The 20,212-nt window shown below is 41.3% G+C and overlaps 1 protein-coding gene and 1 long non-coding RNA gene across 2 annotated transcripts in view; both read left to right on the top strand.

The window, feature by feature from the left end:
- The window catches only part of ywhaba (tyrosine 3-monooxygenase/tryptophan 5-monooxygenase activation protein, beta polypeptide a), a 28,999-nt gene extending 13,046 nt beyond the window's left edge, over positions 1 to 15,953 (top strand). Inside the window, exons 4-7 of the mRNA XM_031296752.2 lie at positions 3,923 to 4,046; positions 8,030 to 8,193; positions 10,681 to 10,776; positions 12,860 to 15,953. Coding sequence (XP_031152612.1) covers positions 3,923 to 4,046; positions 8,030 to 8,193; positions 10,681 to 10,776; positions 12,860 to 12,916 — 441 coding nt within the window. The 3' untranslated portion in view covers positions 12,917 to 15,953. The remainder of the gene's footprint in view (positions 1 to 3,922; positions 4,047 to 8,029; positions 8,194 to 10,680; positions 10,777 to 12,859) is intronic.
- Positions 15,954 to 18,756: 2,803 nt separating this feature from the next.
- On the top strand, positions 18,757 to 19,737 carry LOC116047776. The gene is made up of 2 exons (XR_004104471.2): positions 18,757 to 19,007; positions 19,314 to 19,737. It is a non-coding gene; the product is annotated as an uncharacterized LOC116047776 (long non-coding RNA).
- Positions 19,738 to 20,212: the final 475 nt, after the last annotated feature.

The following is a 20,212-nucleotide window of genomic DNA, read 5'->3' as shown; positions in this document are numbered from 1 at the left end:
AAAATAAACCCTGAAAATAACCGTTAAAATATACAACAGCTATTACGTCAGCAGTAGCCTGCTTTACCCAGTGTTTAGTTTGAGTTAACGTTATTTTAGACTGAATCAAGCTAATGTTAGCTTCCCGGTGGAGGCTAGCGGCAGAAGCGTGGAACCGATCGTGTTTCGTGCAGTGTCGTAAATACTCGTAAAACAGGATTATCATTTTGGGCACGCGCATGACGGATCGTGCAGGCAGCTCCCCCTCCTCACCAGCATGAGTTCCACCAATCGGAGGCATCACTGTGGTATTGTTCAGGATTGTGGGTAATGGAGTACTTATCCAAGACATCGTAAATAAGACATTTATCTCAAAACAAGGTTGGTGCCCCATGAACTTTGGGCATCTATATGAGCATATACAATCGCTTAGTCATGTCGTAGCTGGTTTTAAGTCTACCATCGACGGTTACAATTTTATGGCTTATATTCCAATTTGTCAATGGAGAAATTGCATTGTATTTTTACTTCTGAAACCTGCTGTGGGCGGGACTGTTGAGCTATATTGCTTGGATTCATGTTTATGTAAAATTTTTACACATATATTCATTTTAGGGGGAAAAAAAACTTTTGAAAAAAAAAAAAGTATTAAACAACAATTTGGCGGCCCCCTTGCAGTGACTCTGAGGACCCCCCCGCCCCCAGGGGTCATGGACCCCCTGTTGAAGATCACTGGTTTAGAGTATTCTGTAACCAAAAGAGCTGTTAAGTTCAATCACAGGAAACCAAAGTGTGATTTGTTCAATTTTCTTTAAACACGTGTTAGTTTATGGTCAGTCATGCCTTAAAGAGCCCCTATTGTACTCCTTTTCAGCGTCAGTGTAGCTCTTTGATTGAGCAGATCGAGGCCTCATGAACAACCCTCACACTGCCAGGCCCGAGTAGGTTAGAACAGAAATGGCTCAAGGTCTAACCAGACGCAGATTTTAGCGCCTGAGAAGACTTCTAATAATATCTTGAAGGTCAAGCTGGAAGCCTGTGCAGTGATGTGGTGCTGTAGGAATGATGGGAGGGAGGCACGGCTGGAGACATGCTGTCCTTAAAGCAGCACCGAGCTTGGAAGGGGAAATCTGCGATGCATCGGCGGGACAAAAAAATATGTCGGGGACCTTTATCTGGAAGATATTGCAAATCGATTAGACTAAAAGCAAAAAATATGTATTATGTATGCTCTGTTTTTGAAATGGAGTATAAACTAGAGCTGCAACAACCGATTGTTTTCATTGTTGATTACTCTGTTGATTATTCAATAAGTTGCTTGGTCTCTAAAATGTCCGAAAATGGTGAAAAATGTGGATCAATGTTTCCCAAAAGCCCAAGATGACGTCCTCGAATGTCTTGTGTTGTCCACAACTCACAGAGATTCAGTTTCCTGTCACAGAGGAGAGAAGAAACTAGAACATATTCACATTTAACAAGCTGGGATCAGAGAATCTTTTTACTTAAACCGATTCATTGATCGTAAAAATGGATTCATCTTTGCAGCTTTATCTCGCATAGGGATGCCAAAATAAATCTTGAGGTGCCACACCATGATTTAAGGAAAGGAAGAAAAACCTTTTGTAAACACAAAACTGATTATATTTGCCTTTTTTTTTCTTTTTAGGTAAATCTTGAATACTTCGAACTCCTATAAAAAGCCTTTAAAATCAGTCTAAGAGCTGCTCACAAGTCATGTTTCCACTAAAACTTTTTTGGGTCACAAGCCAAACGGTTGGGAACCGCTGGGCTGATGCAACCAGAGACGTTAAAGGCTTAGCCACCACAGCAGGGATGGCAAAATCGCACTGCTTTGGTGTAATCACTCAGAAGTCAAAAAGAATATAACATCAAGTATATTATATTAGTATTTTAGAATAAAACTATATAACTATGAACTTCAAAGGCCATGAAATGTGTCCATACAGACAGCTCCTAATTATAAGAATTGTTGCAGCAACAGTTGCCTGTAATTCACTGAGATTAGTTTCTTGTTACCTTTTTTTTTTTTTTTTTTAAATGAAGGCTTTCCTCTTTTTTTTTTTTTTTTTTCTGCGATGTTTGAAATCATCATCCACAGCTCTCTGGCGGTGAAACCAACCGTTTTTATTTCTGTTTTATTTATTCTTCTTTGCTAATTATCCACCGCTCTGTTTGTCAGTCGTAGTGTAAGAGTTGATTTGCAAGTGATTATTTGGTAGTTGATCTTAATCCGGTGATTTTAGTCTAGTTTAGTGTCTACATGACATTCCCAGGCCAGGTTATTGGATTAAGCAGATTTTTCTGCATTTCTGCCTTTATTAGATAGGAAAGCTGAGATATGAAAGAGAGAGAGAGGGGAAGACATGCAGGAAAACAGTCACCGGTCGGAGTCGAACCCTGGACCTTCTGCGTCAAGGAATAAACCTCTGCACATGTGCGCCCGCTCTACCGACTGAGCTAACCGGCCACAGATTAAGCAGCTTTAAAGCGGTCCTCTCCATGGTTGAACGATCTAAATGTAATCACTGAAACAAAGCTGGAAGTTTTCACCTCAATCTGGCTCAGTCCTCCAGCGAGTAAACGATCCGTTCAGAGGAGTTCTTTCTGAGATGTTTGCATGTACGCCAAACACCTGACCTGATTATTCAGCATTACGTTGATCAGTGAGTTACCGTCCATAATTGCCGTTTTCTAGTTAATCAGTTTAAAGTTGCTCTTGCACTGTTACTTTGCCAGAACTACGGCTTCTCCAGCTGTAGTTGGAGACCGCTGGTTGGAAGCTAACTTGGCCTGGCTCGGCGCAGAAGCTGTGCCATATACCGAGCTTCTAGATATTTAGATGTCTAGCGTTAACCGCTCTAAAACAGCATTTACACAAAGATGGCAACGGAAACGTCTAACTGGATAGACAACGAGTTTCGGGACCTTCTGTCGGTAAGGGCCGACGCCGAATTAGTCAGGCAAATCCAAGGAACGGCAAGAGACTCGGTTGTTTACGAGGAAATGACCCCGCAGTGTGATTCCCACGTCCTGCCTTCTGCACCCTCGAGGGAGAGAGGGGTTTACGGTCTTAATAATAAAGTTTTACGGCTATTGTCTTATTTGTTGATGTTGTATGTAGGTATGCAGATCTTTTTTAGATGATTGTTGAAATAAATATACCCATACAAGCAGCTATGGCTCTCGATGTGGACGTAATGAGCAAAAATAGTTTTTCGAACCTGTGATTTTTTTTATTTTTATTTTTTTTTATTCTTCAAAGGAATATTTGAGCGTAATTTTTGGCCAATTTTGACAGCCCTACTATGTACCGAGAGAGATGCTAGTTCTCCTTTGTTCCAAAGGGCGCAGTGAAAGGCCGGGCGATTATAGCAGTGAGGGGGGGGCACACATTCATGGTGTTGCACCCGGTCGTACACGTTGAAAGGGATCAGTAGTTTTGTCGAGTATGTAATGAAAGAGAATTTGAGAGAGAAGCTCAAACCTCGTTGGTCCGACACAGGCCGCCCTCAAAAGGAACGAGGAAATGTGTTTTTAAGATAAAACTTGATTGTCTGTTCACACAAGGAGCTATCGAGTAAGAGACTTTAGAAGCAGCCCACACCCATCACGTCATCACCCACTTGGCTTCACATAGACTCAGTGCCACGCCTCAGACAAACATGCGCGCACACACACACACACACACACACACACACACACACACACACACACACACACACACACACACACACACACTGGGTTTTAGTAAAGGCTGCAGTGCAAAGTCATGTGCTAGTAAAACCATCTGTATTTAAGCTGTCTATTTCCTTTTACACTGGCAGGTTACTGTGTGTGTGTGTGTTACCCTGCCGTTGTCCTGTGTAAATAGACTCTGCTGGCCTGTTTTTATGAACCCGTCTGGTCACCTCGTCTCTTTCAGAATCTGCTCGACAAATTCCTCATTCCCAACGCATCTCAGGCGGAGAGCAAGGTGTTCTACCTCAAAATGAAAGGAGACTACTTCAGATACCTGTCAGAGGTGGCCTCTGGGGACTCAAAGAAGGGTGAGTGTGTGTGGGTCTGACACATTTAAGAAGCATGTTCTCATTGTTCTTTCGCTCTGATTTTGTCAGGGAAATGAGCAATTAAATCTTTTTACAGGAGGAGCAACTAGATCTAGTTCCAGCACGTTTCTTCATTTAGGAAACTGTGTACAAGTTAAGACGGTTGTGCAGAGCGGCGTTTGTTGACTCAGGGAGCTTGAACCCTGTTAAAGGGAGGAGCCTCACTCAGCGCGCCACCTGGCTAGTCAAAGGCTAACCCTTTTATTGCTCACACAAAAGTCTGTTTCTGTTTGCTGTGTTGCTCAGAGTAAATATTCCTATTTGATTTGCATTGCTGGCGGTAAAAACCCGATTTGCTAAGAGCCAGAAGCTCGGTTTTAATTGGTAATCCACTGACGCACCAACCGTCATCAGTAGTAGACACCAAACATTCTCTGAAGATACCATAGAAATCAGGGGCACATTAAGAGGTGTTACTTAAACCGCATGCTGGATCGGCATGTAAATCACATGTTTTATCACAATATGATATTATATTGATTCTGTGGACAACGATACGTTTACTGATATAACAAACCCTGCCACCATACGATTTTGATTCAATTCAGGGGCCTGTGACGATGCATAAGCCCTTTAAAACCAATCATATATAGATATATATACGCACGCACGCATGCACGCACGCACACACACACACACACACACACACACACACACACACACACACACACACACACACACACACACACATATATACATACATACAAAAAGCAACTTAAACATAATTTGACATTTCCATTACTAAGCTCTTCCAGGCATTTAAATTATAAACAAACTGCTCTTTCAAAATAAAGCTAAGTCTTAAAGATTTTCCCTTTGTGTCGATAAGATTGAATCCATACATCGATCCAGATCGATGTATCGTCACACCCCTAATGCTAGATTTGAATATGCTCTTAAATGGCTTGTCCGGAAATATTGAATGACATTTGACGCAGTAGTATCATTACTGTTGAGTCAGGAACCCTCTGGCCCTAGATTTAACCATTTATTGCATCAAATGGAAATAGAGTTCTGCTTGGTGCTGATGGCTTCGCCTTGATAATACTCCCTGGACCAGCCAAGCAGCGTGCTAAGCTGAGACAGGGAGCACCATGCAGAACGGGGTAAAAGAGTGAGCCAAAAGAAAGACATTGAAAAGCATTTTAAACTTTGAGTCATGTTAGGACTCTGAACTAGGACGGTGGAGGCCGGGGGTGGAAGAGGGATCAGTGAGGAGGGAGTCCCATTTAAAAGGACCGCCTTGATGTGAGAATGGCTGTGTGGTGTGTGTCTGATAGGAATGATAATTCAATTAGCAGGCGTATGACTTCCGTGTCCTGCAGGAACTAACGCTAAGCTTCATTAAACAAATTAGGCAATTACGGAGAAGGTGGTACAGGTTGGATTTGGTGGATAGTCTGCCAGATTGTTTTAAAACACAAACTAAGAGACATGCTGCTGGTGTAGGACAAAAGTGTGTGTGTGTGTGTGAGAGAGTGAGTGAGAACAGTCTCAGCCATGTCATTTGTTCACATGAGTCATGCCAAGGCTTTACGAGTCACTGATATCAAAAAATTTGACTTGTCACACCTTTGAAAGGTCACAAACAAATCATCATGTGAAGATGACGTAGAAATGGCCTAATCGTCTCATCAGTTCTTTTGTCGTCTATTTCTATCCTTTTGCCAAAGCTCCTGTTGGTAATGGTGATAGACTCATTCAGACGGTAACCCAGAATGGTTTGTTGCCAGGTTGGCAGCCATTGTATAGGGAGTAGAGACTAGATAGTGACTCACTCTGCTGGGTTAACTGACGGCAGGATGACACGCGCACTAATCATCCTAAAGCAAAGGTTTCATACAGTCGCACATAGAATAAACTTTTTTTTTTTTATATTATTATTAGACTGTTTTTTTTTTTTCACACCATCGATGGGGTTTCATCCCTTTTTGGTCCAGACTGAAATATCTCAACATACGACTGGACTGATTGCCGTGACATTTTGTGAAGACATTCGTAGTCGCCATCAGCTGGTCAAAGATCTCAATCATCCAGGGATTCTTTTTTTGGGGTCTAAAAGTTTGCACAAATTACACAGACATTCATATTCCCCTCAGGATGAATTCTAACAACTTTGGTCATCTCACAGCATCATCAGGTCAACATTTAAAATCATCCAATACTTAAGTTCATGTCCAAATATCTGCAAAATGACTTGCCAGTCCCCTCCGCCTCATCTGCACTTTGTGTTTAGTGCTAATTGGCAAACGTTAGCATGCTAACAGACCCGATCACAGTGTTTGTTTACAATAACTTCTGGGTAGAAAACCCCTGCGTCCGCTACGTAGAGTTTGACGGCGCTGAGCAAACGGGGGCGAGGAACAGCTGGATGTTCTCTCAATCTCATTCATCTAAAATGCATGTTTAATGCTTTCATATTTCATATTTAGAGAGCTAATTTACCTGTCGGGCCACAGACTAAAGAAAATGACACCAACCAAACTAGCAGTCAGTCCGACCGGCGGTGAGATGTTGCTGTTCCTAATGTTAGATTTGGTTTAGCTAGCAAAGCAGGACAGGAAATAAACAGCAGAGACGTCAGATAGGTCGGACCTCCGTGTTTAACTATATATATTAGGGCTTTGACTTTTGCCCAAAAATCATATTTGAAGTTCGTTTGTTTATGAATATTAATATTCGAATATATTAGAATATTTATTAATAATATTTTGACCATTAAATGCCTTCAGTAAGGCTTATATTGGTATCAAACTTCGTACATGTTCTGTCCACCAGAGGGCAGTGTATCAGTCAGTAGGCGTGCAATGATGTTAGAAGAAAAACACACTGCCACCACTGTGTTTTTTTTATTAAAAGTCAGACCCTGGATTAAACAAACAATATGCTTTCAACAGGAAGGTCGGATATTTCTCCGTAGCCTACGTAAGTGGTCTGATGTTCATACTTTTGCGCTGGTGTGTGCGTCGAGCCGCGTGTGTATGGGTGTGTGTGTGTGTCTCTGGGGAGTGCGTGTTGTGAGAGAGTGACGGTGATTACCGGTAGCTTCAGAGCGAGTACCGACTCTATAGTCTTAGTGAGAGAAACAAAGTGTCAGTCTCTGTTCTTTCTGACCACGGTGGGAAATCTGTAGCAGGAAAAGTTAACCCTCTCCTTGATTTTACGTTGTTTATGGAGAAAGAGAACCAGGAAATGAGTCGGGGGGGAAATGCGCTACCAAGCCACGGCCGAGCGACGTGCGTCGCCGCGATGTGTAGTTACATTTTGAAATGTGTGAAAAAGCCTCGGAATCTGAATTAAAAACAAGGTTTACAAGCAAACACATTTACAAAAAAATAATGCCCATAACAGGTTCGAAATTCGAATATTAAGGGCTGCCTAATATTCGTTCGAATATCAATATTTTTTTTAATATTTGAAATATCGAAGTTCGGAGTCAAAGCCCTAATATATAGGGCTTTGTTATATATATATATATATATATATATATATATATATATATATATATATATATATATATATATATATATATATATATATGAGAGATTTCAGTTAGGGCTGAAAATGACAACAGATATAAACAAGTTTTGCAGATTCCACACGTCTCCACCATTCAAATCAACGGCCGGTTGTCTACCCGGAGGTGATTTTTGTGTTAGCGCGACGTCACCGTGATTCGGTCTTTACACAAAACTTAAGACGGCGAACGTGTTAACATGCAAGTCAATTTTGTTTCACGTGCCAAAAAAGTTCTATCAGGAGGACAGCGTTGACCGCAGGTCACAGTGAACGGGCTCCTCTTGTTTGTGACGGCGGCGTTTGTGCAGAGTGTGTTGATGTAAGACTGCTGATGAATAATGTTCAGGGTCGCCATGCACGGACCAAATCAAAGTGACTGGTGTGTGTGTGTGTGTGTTGTACAGACACGGTGGACAGCTCTCAGCAGGCCTACCAGAAAGCCTTCGACATCAGCAAGAAGGACATGCAGCCAACACACCCCATCCGGCTGGGCCTGGCCCTCAACTTCTCCGTCTTCTACTACGAAATCCTCAACTCGCCCGAGCAGGCCTGCACTCTGGCCAAGCAGGTGGGTGCACGACACGTTGGTAACTCCCTTTTTAGACCAGTGGTTCTCAAATCGGGGTACATGTACCCCTAGGCGTACTTTGGAGGACTGCAGGGGGTACGTAAGATTTTTTTGCTAAATGTTTTTCAGTTACAAGGCTGTAGTTACTGCTGTCTTTTTTTTTTTTTTTTTTTTCCTCCAAGTTTGTTGCTGTTTTTGAAGTTTGTCACCTTTTTTTGAAGGTTTTGTCGTTTGTTTTGACCTATGGCCTTTCCTCCTTACCTCCTATGATCTTTTTTTTTTTTTCTTCGAAGTTTTTCTCTCTTTTTCAATGTTTTTTTTTTTCCTGCTTTTTTCTAAGTTTTTGTCACTTTTCGAAGTTTGTCGCGGTTTTTGTCGCCATAGTGTTGCCTTCCTTCTTTCTACTGTGTTTTTTTTCCAAAGTTTTTATTGCTTTTTTGAAGTTTGTCTCTTTTTTCAAAGTTTGTTACTATTTTTGACCTATTCTTGCCTTACTTCCTTCTTTCTACCGTCTTTCCAAGTTTTTTCGCCTTTTTTCATTAGCATTTAAATGTTTTCCAGGTACAAGGCTGTTTAGTAAATCTATCGCCGACATCGCTGTATTGTTCCTCTTTATGTAGACTTTTTAATTTCTTTCTGCCAAAAATGATTTGCGCTGGTTAGGGGGTACATGGCTTTAAAAAAAACTGTTCAAAGGGGTACATTATTGAAAAAAGCTTGAGAACCACTGCTTTAGAGCACTGATTTTGAATGTTTTCCTGTATTCCAGGCACAGGTAGTACCACAGATCAGTCTGCCAGTTAGCCGTCGAGACGTAGCAGTCCTCAGGCATCTGACAGCCATTTTCTGGACACAACACGTCAGAAATTAAAACCTCGAGACTAGGGCTGGGTACCGAACTTCGTTACTTTTAGGCACCGACCGAATTGCCTCCATAGTATCAAAAATGCCCCGTCAAATTTCAATACGTAAAGAGTAGGGCTGCACGATGCTTGAGGAAACTATGCGATAACGTTGTTGAATATCGCGATAACGATATTACTTGCGCTAAATAAAACGGATATTGTAAGTGCACTCAGTTCTGCTAAAATGCAACAATTGCTTGTTGAATTTAAAACAAATTAAATGATTTCCAACATTTTTACTGAACAAATTGAACAGGAATGAGTTAGATTTAAAACTGCAGATTTCTACTAATAATTCCTTCCAACAAACACCAAAAAGTGTGTTTCACGGTATGTCGCAGCCTCTTGCGATATGTTTATTGCGCCAGTTAATAAAAATTTCGATGACGATTTAAAAAAAAAAAAAAAGCCCCAATATATTGTGCAGCCCTAAGAAGAGTAAATCTCATCAGTGACAGTGAGCCAATAAGCATGCAGCATGCTTCTACCGAGATCTAATCATGCTTGTGATTGGCTGTCTAACGTTACACGTCGTAGAGGCACGCAGGAAAAAACTCTACGTTACACACAGGGACGGGCTCACGTGTGTGTTGTCGTATTTTGAGAGGCTTGACTACTAGTGTGTCGGTGGAAAGGAGCAGAAAAACATGAAATCAAAACATTTGTACTGCCATGTGTAATGTAATTTCTGTTTGTTAAAATGGATTTTATAAACATTTTTATTGAAGAAAAAAAAGTATCGTCGAGGAACCGGTATCGAAGTCACAGTATCTGAAATTGTTGACCGATACCCAGCCCTACTTGAGACGCAGAAGATCCCCGAGACTCGAGGCCTATTTGAACAAGGCGTAGTTCAAATGTGCAGGATGCCCCTTTATGTCAAAGTGGAGTTCATATGTACACTACAAAAGTCAAGTACACTCAACTTGATCAAATACAAACTAATATTAATTTTGAAACCGCTATAAAGGCAACTACATGTTACTGATAACACAAGGTGACTTTTAGTTAACACTTGTGTTGTCTTCCCTGTCGACCATGCAACTTTTAGTTTTTCTGGGTCAAAAAGTTTTGGTCTTCTTTTTTTGGACACTTTTCCCCAATGTTTTCATCACTTTTGTTTGATTACGTTTTTAAGGTCTTCCCAGCGTTTTCGTCACTTTCTTACAAGTTTTTTTTTTGTCATTTTTTTCCGATGTTTTTGTCGATATTTTTCTGTTTTTCAAGCGCTTTCTGACATCTTTGTCACTTTTTTCAACGTTCTTTTATCAACTTGTTTTCAATCAAATGCTTTAAAATGGAACAAAACACCCAAAAGTTCAGTGAAAGTAGTGAACTGATCATTTCCTTTACTTGTGAAGAGCGTTGGACGAAACAATCCACTTTGATTTGGTTTTGACAATTTGGTTAAAAAGAAACCCAAATTTCTGATATAGAAACTTTTTGAAAATGGGTCACACTTGACCCGAGGACAACAGGAAGGTTAAGAGCAAACGTAGAGCTCATTAAATGGGACCAGCCCAACCTGTGTGTGTTTGTGTGTGTGTGAGCGTTTTAAGAACCCCTCTGTTCCTCCCTGCAGGCTTTCGACGAGGCGATCGCCGAGCTCGACACCTTGAACGAGGACTCGTACAAAGACAGCACGCTGATCATGCAGCTACTAAGGGACAACCTCACTGTGAGTGCACACTGACACGTCGTACACCAGAATGTGAAATCTGTGAAAGTCCGCATTTTGCTGTGTTGTATCCTAATCTAAAGTGTGTGAAAATGCGGGGCTATCAGTTTAGTAAGGGTTCCCATGTAGTTGTAAAGCCAAGGTTTCTTTGTGCAGATCAGAGAGAAGAACAGCGTAGATGACGAAATCATATCATGACAGAAGCCCATACTCCTAGGGCTGGCCAATATGACGATTATATATATGCTTATTGTCAAATATTACAAATCGCATAAAAAGACCAAAACCACAATGCGTTAGTCTCAATACTTCCACATTTCCCTGCCCTGTTTGTGGAGCTCAGCCCCAAGTCCACTGGTTCCTACTAGGGCTGTTGGAACGAATTCCGAAAGTCGAATATAATTCGAATAGTAAAAAAATCAATACTATTCAAATGCTAAAATTACTATTCGAATGTGATTTTTGTTTTAATTTTGTATGTGTTTTTTATAAATAGGTTGGCTAACGTTACCTAATCTCCATCTTCTCATGTCACGTCTGATGAACAATAAGTTACGGGAGTGAGGAACACAAGGCATTGTGAGCTAAAGTTACGTACCGAGTAACGTTAGTACACGGGAGAGTGACAGGCTGCGGCTGGAAATCGGAAGAAGGATGGGAAATAGTTTTAACATGACTTTAAAACATCCACCGAGCCAAAGTGCTTATGTTATCATTAGTTAGCTCGTTCTGGTTTCCTAACTGCTTATCTGGGAGCTTCATGGAGACAGCTAAAGTTAATGTTAGCTGCCCTACAGCTGTCAGTTAGCATCAACTTCATATATTACCTAACAGCTGTATTCTCAGTAACGTGACAATCTGACAGGAACAGGTTGCTTTTAAATCACTAAAATAGTAGTGGCAGCACCGTTTGGCTTAGTTATCAATGCCGTTAGCATCTTGGCTAACACTATTGTTACTTAGTTTAGGACAAATCGTTTCGGCTATGCTTTCTAACGTGATGTCGTTGTGCTAACCGAGCACCGTTAGCCTTTACAACAGAGCTGCTTCACTACATTAGTTAGATAATGTTTCATTCCAGAGTTTTCTGTTGATTTGTGTTTGTCGCTGTGTGCTCGTGGCGGAATATAATGTAAACCGAGCGGCGTGCAAGAAATGCAATGCACCGTGACGTAGGTCCCCTTCAAGGCCAGGCTGATGTTGGAAGTCCCTCTAGTGGACAGAACGTGTAACAACAACCACATGCTTATAGTGGCATTGACAATGCATAAGCCTGAGTAATGTAGTACATATTTAACAGGCTGCATTTGAGCATTAAATATTTGAATATTTCAAAAAAAAAAAAAAAAAAGAAATTCGAATGGTATTATAGTTCCTACTGAAGACATAAATGTGCCTCATTTTCAGCCGGATGTCCGTCGCCTTTCGCTTTCTTAGTGTTGACTATGGTTAACTGCTCCTCAGATCTCTGCAGGGTAAATCCAGACAGCTAGCTAGACTATCTGTCCAATCAGAGTGTTCTGTCGCACGACTAAAACAACTTTTGAGCGTACATGTTCCACCAAAACAAGTTCCTTCCCGAGGCTATTTTGCAGCGGTGCCGTGGCGCCGTCCGGTGCTTGGCACCGCCCAAGAAGATTGTGATTGGTTTAAAGAAATGCCAATAAACCAGAGGAAGTTTTTCTCCCATCCCGGAATGATGTGTGGACAAGTAAGACCCTCCTCCGCAGCGCTGTGGAGGAAGGTCTGGCAATACGAGACTCGGTCAAAATAAGTGTGTGTGTGTGTTTTCATGGTGATGAAGATGAACAGTGTGGCTCACTGATGTGTTTTTAACAGTTTTTGGACAACAGTGGAGCTCTATGGCACAGAGGAAGAAGATGTGCTTGTTAGTAGGATCAATTCATCGTGGTTTTGGTCTTTTCATGGGATTTGTTAATAATACAGCTAATGTGGAATCCTACCTTAATGAAAATGTAAAGCAAGGAGCGACTTATTTTTGCTGTGTTTTTTAAATGAAGTGAATCACTGTTTACAGCGATAAGATGACCCAAAGATGTCTTGTCTCCGTTTTTTTCTGCAGCTCTGGACATCAGAAAACCAGGGAGACGAGGGCGAAGCCGGCGACGGGGAGAACTAGAGCGCACTTCACTGTTAACCCATCCCCACTCTTCCTCCTCCTTTGATCTCTCTCTCTCTTCCTCTTTCTCCTCTTCTTCCCCCCTCATTCGTACACATAAAACAGCCCGTTCATTCCCCTCGTCCCACTTTTTCAAGCCCAGCCTCCCGACCTCCCTTCTGTATAACCAACAGCATGAATAGTACCTGACCTTCACAGGATGGATGGGGGGGGGGAGGGAAAAAAAAAGGAGAGGGGGGGGGGCGAGAGAAAGTACTCCATCACCCCGCGATCCCTCCCTCCCTCCCTCCCCTTTGATCATGGCACTCCGAGGCAGGCCAGCAGCCTAAACGCACTGGTCAATGTAGTCTTCTAGCACGCAGGGAGGGGTTTTTATCCAAAACTACAAAATAACGCGTCTTTTAGGGCCCACACTTTTTTTTAAATCTTCCTCCTCCATTCCTTCCGCTCTTCCCTCACTCCTCTTCCCTCCTCCCTGACATCTTCCTAACCCCTAGTGAGTTAATGCACATATATAGTTGTCCACTACCCCCACCCCACCCCCCTCCCTCGCTCTATTGAGTTTAATGCACTTCTATAGTCCAACCCTTCTCTTTTGGCTTTTCTTAGTGTACTGGCAAATGGCTGGTTTTATTCCACTTTAAACAACGACAACAACAACAAAAGGTTATTAAACTGTCTGTTTATTTTCAACAAACACTGTGATGCTTAGTTTTTCCTCCACCTCGCCCGCCAGATCCCCGTTTGGTGGCGAGAACGATATTCAGCTGGGGGTGGGGGGGTGGGGGCGTGTTTGAGCAGCAGTGCGATTCTGCTGACGTTTATACAGAAGGGTCCTCCTACAAGGCTGTATTGTGACACTGACAAATCTTAAAAAACCAGAGCGTTTCTACCTGCTGTGTAATCAAACACACGTTTAATTTTATTTTTTTTTATTTTCTAACTCCGACCGGGAGTTTTACTCAACGCCAATTCTGCGTTCTTTTCAGTTCGGAGCGAAAACTAATTTGGGAACTTATTTAAAAAAATAAAAATAATAAAAAAAAGCATTCCATCTTAAATTTGAGAAGATTTTCGACGTTTTCACAACAAGCGAGGCGTGCCTGCTCCCTGGGATCGGCCTCCAGTCCAACAGCAGCACTGCGGTCCCTAACGTTAGTTCCTTAACATGTTCATCTCCCCTTGCGATTGCGTTTTCCTTTCTTTTTTTTGTTGTGTATAACAACTCTTTATTTCCAGTTTTTGAAAACTGTAAAATTGTAAAACATTTTTTAGAGCTTAACTGTAAATCTGTCTTTTGGAAAAACAAAGCGGTTTGTCGATGTTGTTCGTTAACACCTGCTTGCAATGAAAACCTTGAAGCCGTTACGCTCGCCTGCTGTCTTATGCTTTGGCATTTTTGACCAGATTATTTTTTTTTTTTTGGTACTTTTTCCTTATATAGCCCCTTGATTGACAAGTCTACAAAAAAGTCTTAGGTTTCCACTCGCTGCTGAATGGTCCATCTGCCAACAAGAATGCATGCCATCATTTATCGCCGTGGAAATCTCCCGCAAGAATGGAGTGGGGAACTTGTACCCTCTGTGGATCGACACTTACACTTCCTGCTTCCTCGTTTCCAAAATATGAATGGCAGTCATGGCAGTTAGCCAAATTTTATTTCTCACTATGGCCAGGCCAAGACCCGCCCTTCAATAGCAGCTCGATTGGTTGAGGTTAGGCATCGACCTCAAGTGGTTAAGGTTAGGATAGCCGATAGATCGGGGGTAGGACCTGAAGAAATGGGGTTACGTTACCTTGCATAAACATGGACGCCTGGCCAATAGTAGTGTGTGAATGCTATTGAGGGGAAAAATTTCAGTTAGGCCTGCTGTTATTACTTCTAAGATGTTCAAGATTGGAGTATCCGCTAACTGCCTTAATAAAACCAAAGTTGAGTTGAGCTTCAAAGTTCATTCTTGATCTTAAACGGGCTAAAAATATATTTTTCCTTTTGATTAATAACTATAACAAAGGTTTCACCAAATCCAACATTTTTATTCAGTACTTGGTGTAAGTCGGGCCCTTTTGTTTAAGGCTTAACCCAGCTGACTGAAAAAAATGTAGGAAGCGGTGATTTTAAGTGTCCCCCTTGGTGTAAATTTCAGTCCACGACAGGTACGTGAGTGGAAGGAGCCCAATCTCCCGGCAGCCGATCAGCCAATCATCTGTTTGTGGAAGTGAGAACCTGTAGTTTGGATCAGGCTTGATGTGTTCAAGCTAGAGTTCATAAACATGCATAAATGCCGTGGCAACCTTTTTTTTTTTTTTTTTTTTTAAGATTCTCTTTTTGACTACATGTAGAAAAGAGCGAGAAGACTCGCTGAGCAGTTGACGGTACAATATCCCGGCTCATTTTCAGATCTGATCTTTTACAATATGTACATTTTGGACTCGTGGTTTCTCTTGTTAGACGACTGCGCCCCTACCAATAGCGAGGTACTGCACGTGTTCATAAAGCGGTTGAGAACTAAACTTTGGTTCCAAACTTAAAATATCGGGGGATGTCAGCCGACCACAGAGCAGACCCGTGAGTCTGATCCACTCAGTGTCACAATAACCTTGTCGCCATCTCAACATTCCACCCTTTTTAGGTGTAGAAAAGTCATGTCTCAATGTTTGTTTTCTTTTGCTGGAGACAAATGTTTTCATGCACTGAAGTTTAAAAGGTAAAAAAAAAAAAAATTAAAAAAAAAAGATTCCTCCCTGCCGCTCTTTTTCTCGTTAGCTGAACAAAAAAGGCAGTTATTCTACGCTTTATAAGGACAAAAAAAAAATTATCCCATGCAGTAGTGAATGTGGCACCGAGCCTGTCTGTATATCTGGTATCTCAAATCGTTTCTGTTTTTACTGACCAGTATTACGCTTAAAATAAAAAGGAAAGACAAAAAAATACCCCCCCAAAAAAAACCCAACAAAAAAAGTTTGCTTCTGTGACGGTTTTATTGCTTAGCGCGCACGTGGTCGTGAAAATTTAGACTTAGCTTAAGGACACCAATAAAACTAAGAAAAAGAGAAAAAAAATACCCTCAACACCTTCCCCTTTCCCCCCCACCCTGGTTATTGAAGTAATACTAGATTTGTGTATGTCTTTTAAAAAAAAAAAAAATCCAACTCTAGTTTCACCTTACATGTTATAAACAGGACAAAATGTAAAAGACAATTTAAAGTGAAATAAAGGTTTTATCAGTTCCGAATCAGCCCTGTTCTGTTTATTACCACCACTAGCCTGTTAATGCCGCATGCTGTTTGGACTTTCTCATACTGAGTTTCCTGATTGAAGATGTATAGCAGGGGTGTCAAACTCAATTTCACTAAGGGCCACACTGGAAATGACGATCACAACAAGGGCCAGACATGTTGAGCTTATCGACATGCTTTTATTTAACAAAAAAGTCAATTCACTTTGTATTATTGCATGTCTCATACAGCTTTCTCCCATGCAGTTTGGTTGACATAAAACCCTAAAAAAGTTTTAGCCATCGTAGAATTTAGCAAGTCATGAAAAACAAACATTACATTTTTAAAAGCAGCTGTCAAATTCTGCACAACAGTGTCGCATAATTATAAGTATGAAAAAGAAGTTTCCTGTTTGTTTTTTTTTTTTGGTGTGGTGCACAACTAGTCGGGCCAAAATTTGCTAACCTAAATTGAAATGCGGGCCGGATCAAAATTTGCAAGGGGCCGGATTTGGCCCCCGGACCTTGAGTTTGACAGGTGATGTATAGCATGGAGGACGTTTGTCTGGGAAGAACAGGAAACAATGCAACAAAGTTTAAAGCACTGGTGTAGCATTTTAAAAAAAAATCAGTGAATCCATGGACGTGTAGAGCTTTTTTTTGCAGAAATGCAAATGTTCCCCAGGATAACAGAAGGCTGCTGTGTTCTCCTGGATCATGTCTGCGTTCTAAACGGTTTGTATGCAAATGCAGTTAAGATGCAAACTTTTATTCTCATTTGGTTTTCACAGAAAGACAAAACAGCAGAATGAAAAAGTGCCAATTGTGCGTACAAGCAGAAGAAGCTTAACGGCCCATTCAGCAGGCTATCAGTAATGGAAATGAATAATACTGGCACTTAAATGCCATTTAACAGACTCCCAAAGTAGAGAAGAACCTTTGGTTACACTTTACTTGAAGGTATCTACTTAAGAGCGACCTGACACCATCATGAACGTGTCATAACAAGTCATAAACATTTATGACAATGCTGCTTTTAGCGTCATTTGGTTTTTGTCATGACAAGTTATGGTTAGAGGTAGGTAGGTAGAGACAGTGTCACGTCAGTGGTGGCCTAAAGGTTGAAGTGAGCTTGTGACCTGGAGGTCGTCGGTTCAAATCCCCAGACCGGCAGGCAGGATAAAATCTGGGTGGGGAAATGTGAAAGAGCACACTTGAGCAAGGCCCTTAACCTCCAACCGCTCCAGTGGAGCTGCTCAGTGGCCAGCAGATCAGACTGTGGTTGTACTGGGCAGCTTCCAGGTATGAATGTGGAACTGTGTGAATGTGATCAGGGCGTTCCTGAAAAGAGGTTTCCTCTCCCTGAATTAATAAAGGTCAGAGAAAAAAAATGTCACTTTTATGTAGATACCTTCAAGTAAATGTTACCAAACCTTTTTATTTGGTAAAAAGTCATTTAGTATGCTTCAACTGTGCTGGTCAGGTTGGCTTTTTAACTGAGCTGGACACACCAGAGGGACAGAAGAGCGACTTTGGTACAGTATGGATCTAAACTAATCAGATCTTTGACAAAGACCACTGTTCATTCTAGTTCTGACTAAAGAAAAAAAACAAATTGTGCTCCTTCTGTAAATGCCCTCTCCTTAAAAATAATTGTTCAAATTGGACCGGTTCTGGGAAGAGTCACGTCAGCCAAGTTCACCGCCAACGCAAACATAATCTGTTAGTTGCGCTTTCGATTTGAGGATGTCTGCGTGTGCAGCTGACGAGAGAAGTTCAAATAGTTAAACAGAATGGTTCTAGTGTGATGTTCTGCTACAGACCTTGATGACTTTTTCAAAAAAAAAAAAAAAAAAAGCTAGATTCCCAAAATCACCATCCCCAGGAAGACCACGAGAGTTCAGGAAGGTCTTTAAACAAGATATTGCATCTTAACTGTGCTGCTTGTCAAGATTATATAGAAAATGTATTTTTGGACTGTGTATATCTGTACAGTAAACATGAAGCCAGCCAGCAGCTGCTGCTCTGTCCAAAGGTACCAGAAGCCTCCTTTCTGGGCCTCTGAAGCTCACTGATTAACATGTTCCGTCTTGTTTGTTTAATTCCTACAGAAACAGAAGTGCAGCCTTTTAACAGGATATGTACTGGATTTTTCCTTGGCGTGGCACAGTAACTTCCTGGGCTGCCTGGCAAGTGCTCAGAGCCAAGAAATAGTCAGGCTCATATTTCCTGGTAAAATGGTGAATCGGTAGTCTGATGTAGGTCCCTTCGGTCTGAACCAGGCTAGCTGTTTCCAGTCGTTCTGCTAAGTTAAGCAGCTACAGACAGGAGTGGTATTGATCTATCTCGCCGCCAAAAAAGCATGTGTTAAGTGTATTTCCCAAAATGTAGAAGGTTTGTTTTAAAGTCAGAAAAGACGTGGTCATTCTGGGTCTGTTCAGTTCTTAAGTTTATTTGCAGTTAAAACAGGAGCCGGTTGACAGAAAAACAAAATAGCAAATTATAAAAACAGCAGAAATGTGATAAAATAGTCAGTCAGGCTGTGCAGACACGAATAAGCGTACATGTGTTGTCACAAATTTCTTGCATGAAACACAACTGGATGTGCAATTTATTTTTGTTCTTGAAACCAGAAACTAATGCAGAGCAGCAGACGGAGGATGACGACAGGCACTTCGGAGATTGCCAAACTACAGCAGGATCACCGATGAGATTTATACTTGTTTCACAATAGTACAATGAAATGGGACAAAATATGATCGCAGAATGGGACAGTACTTCACATTCAATGACCCGTTTGAGGATAGATTTACTTGGGTCACATGTTTGTCTTTTAACCAGAAAGGGAACAAATCGATGCTCTGATCCTAAAGGTAATATTAGGGCTGTAACGATACACCAAGCCCACGATTTTTAAAGAAGTGGCGGCCAGTTTGAAGTTCATTTAGCTTTGTTACTAATTCAACCGCTACGTTTACTCTCTTCGCAAATGTGAGGACGACCCTTCCATCCATGGGGAGACCTCTTTACGCCCATTTAACAAACTGACTCCTTATTGGCCGAGGTCGATAACTCTGGGAGGTGGAAGGGGTGTGTCGCCATTCTGCCTTCTCACTCCAGGTTGGTGGATGTGAGTGTCGGCGATTTCGGTTTCATATCGCATATTGTTACAGCCCTAGGTAATAAACATAAATAAAAAGTTAGCGTAACTACCAGTTTGACTTGTGGAGTTCACGTCAATCAGTTGGCCTGAAACATCCAGAATTGCACGAAAAGGAAAGAAAATCTGGACGCCTTATGTCAGCTGAACGTAATTAAACACAAATGTAGATGTTCTATTTTGCCAAGACAATGTATTTTTAACCAATTTTTTTTGACCAACTCTGCAATTATCCCTAGTTCCCATGTCGAAAACATGCTAATCTCTACCATCCATCCCATATATGACATGGACATGGCCTGAACATCATGAGAAACGCAAACATTCACACAAACTCAAAAGCCTCAGAAAAAAAAAAAATCAGATAAATAAGTAAACTACCTGAGTGTAGAACATGACATTCACGTAAGTGAAAAATGGTTGTTTACTTGTAATTCAAATACGGAATAATAAACCTTCACAATCACCAATGCTAAGATAGGGAGGTTAAAAGACTTTGAAGCGGGCTTCACTATGGACATTTAAATTCTAAAGAGGGGTGGAGCTGCAGTCATCTGGAATCAGCAGTCAGTACGTCGTTTGTCGAGCGAGAGTCTCCAGGATTCTCTGGTCCTAGATTCTCAAGGTGGTTTTATGTGATACCAACATTGACATGTTGATCATATATGGGTTTGGGGCCATTTGTCACACAAAACTAGCAATTTAGGTATTTATTGTGATGGGAATGTGTTCTGACATTTTATAGAACCAACGGTTAGCTTGAGTTGCTACATGTGATGGTATATACTGTGACTGCTGTACTTTTGAAATCTCTGGTTGTATTGGGCCATTGATTTCCCTAACCCTTCCTGCATCAATCTATCTATCTATCTCTCTCTATTTCATTTTTTCGGTTAATGGAAGCTTTCTAATGTCGGG

The sequence above is a fragment of the Sander lucioperca genome, chromosome 16, assembly GCF_008315115.2.
Source record: "Sander lucioperca isolate FBNREF2018 chromosome 16, SLUC_FBN_1.2, whole genome shotgun sequence".
NCBI lineage: Eukaryota > Metazoa > Chordata > Actinopteri > Perciformes > Percidae > Sander > Sander lucioperca.
This window is presented reverse-complemented; position numbering and strand designations above follow the sequence as displayed.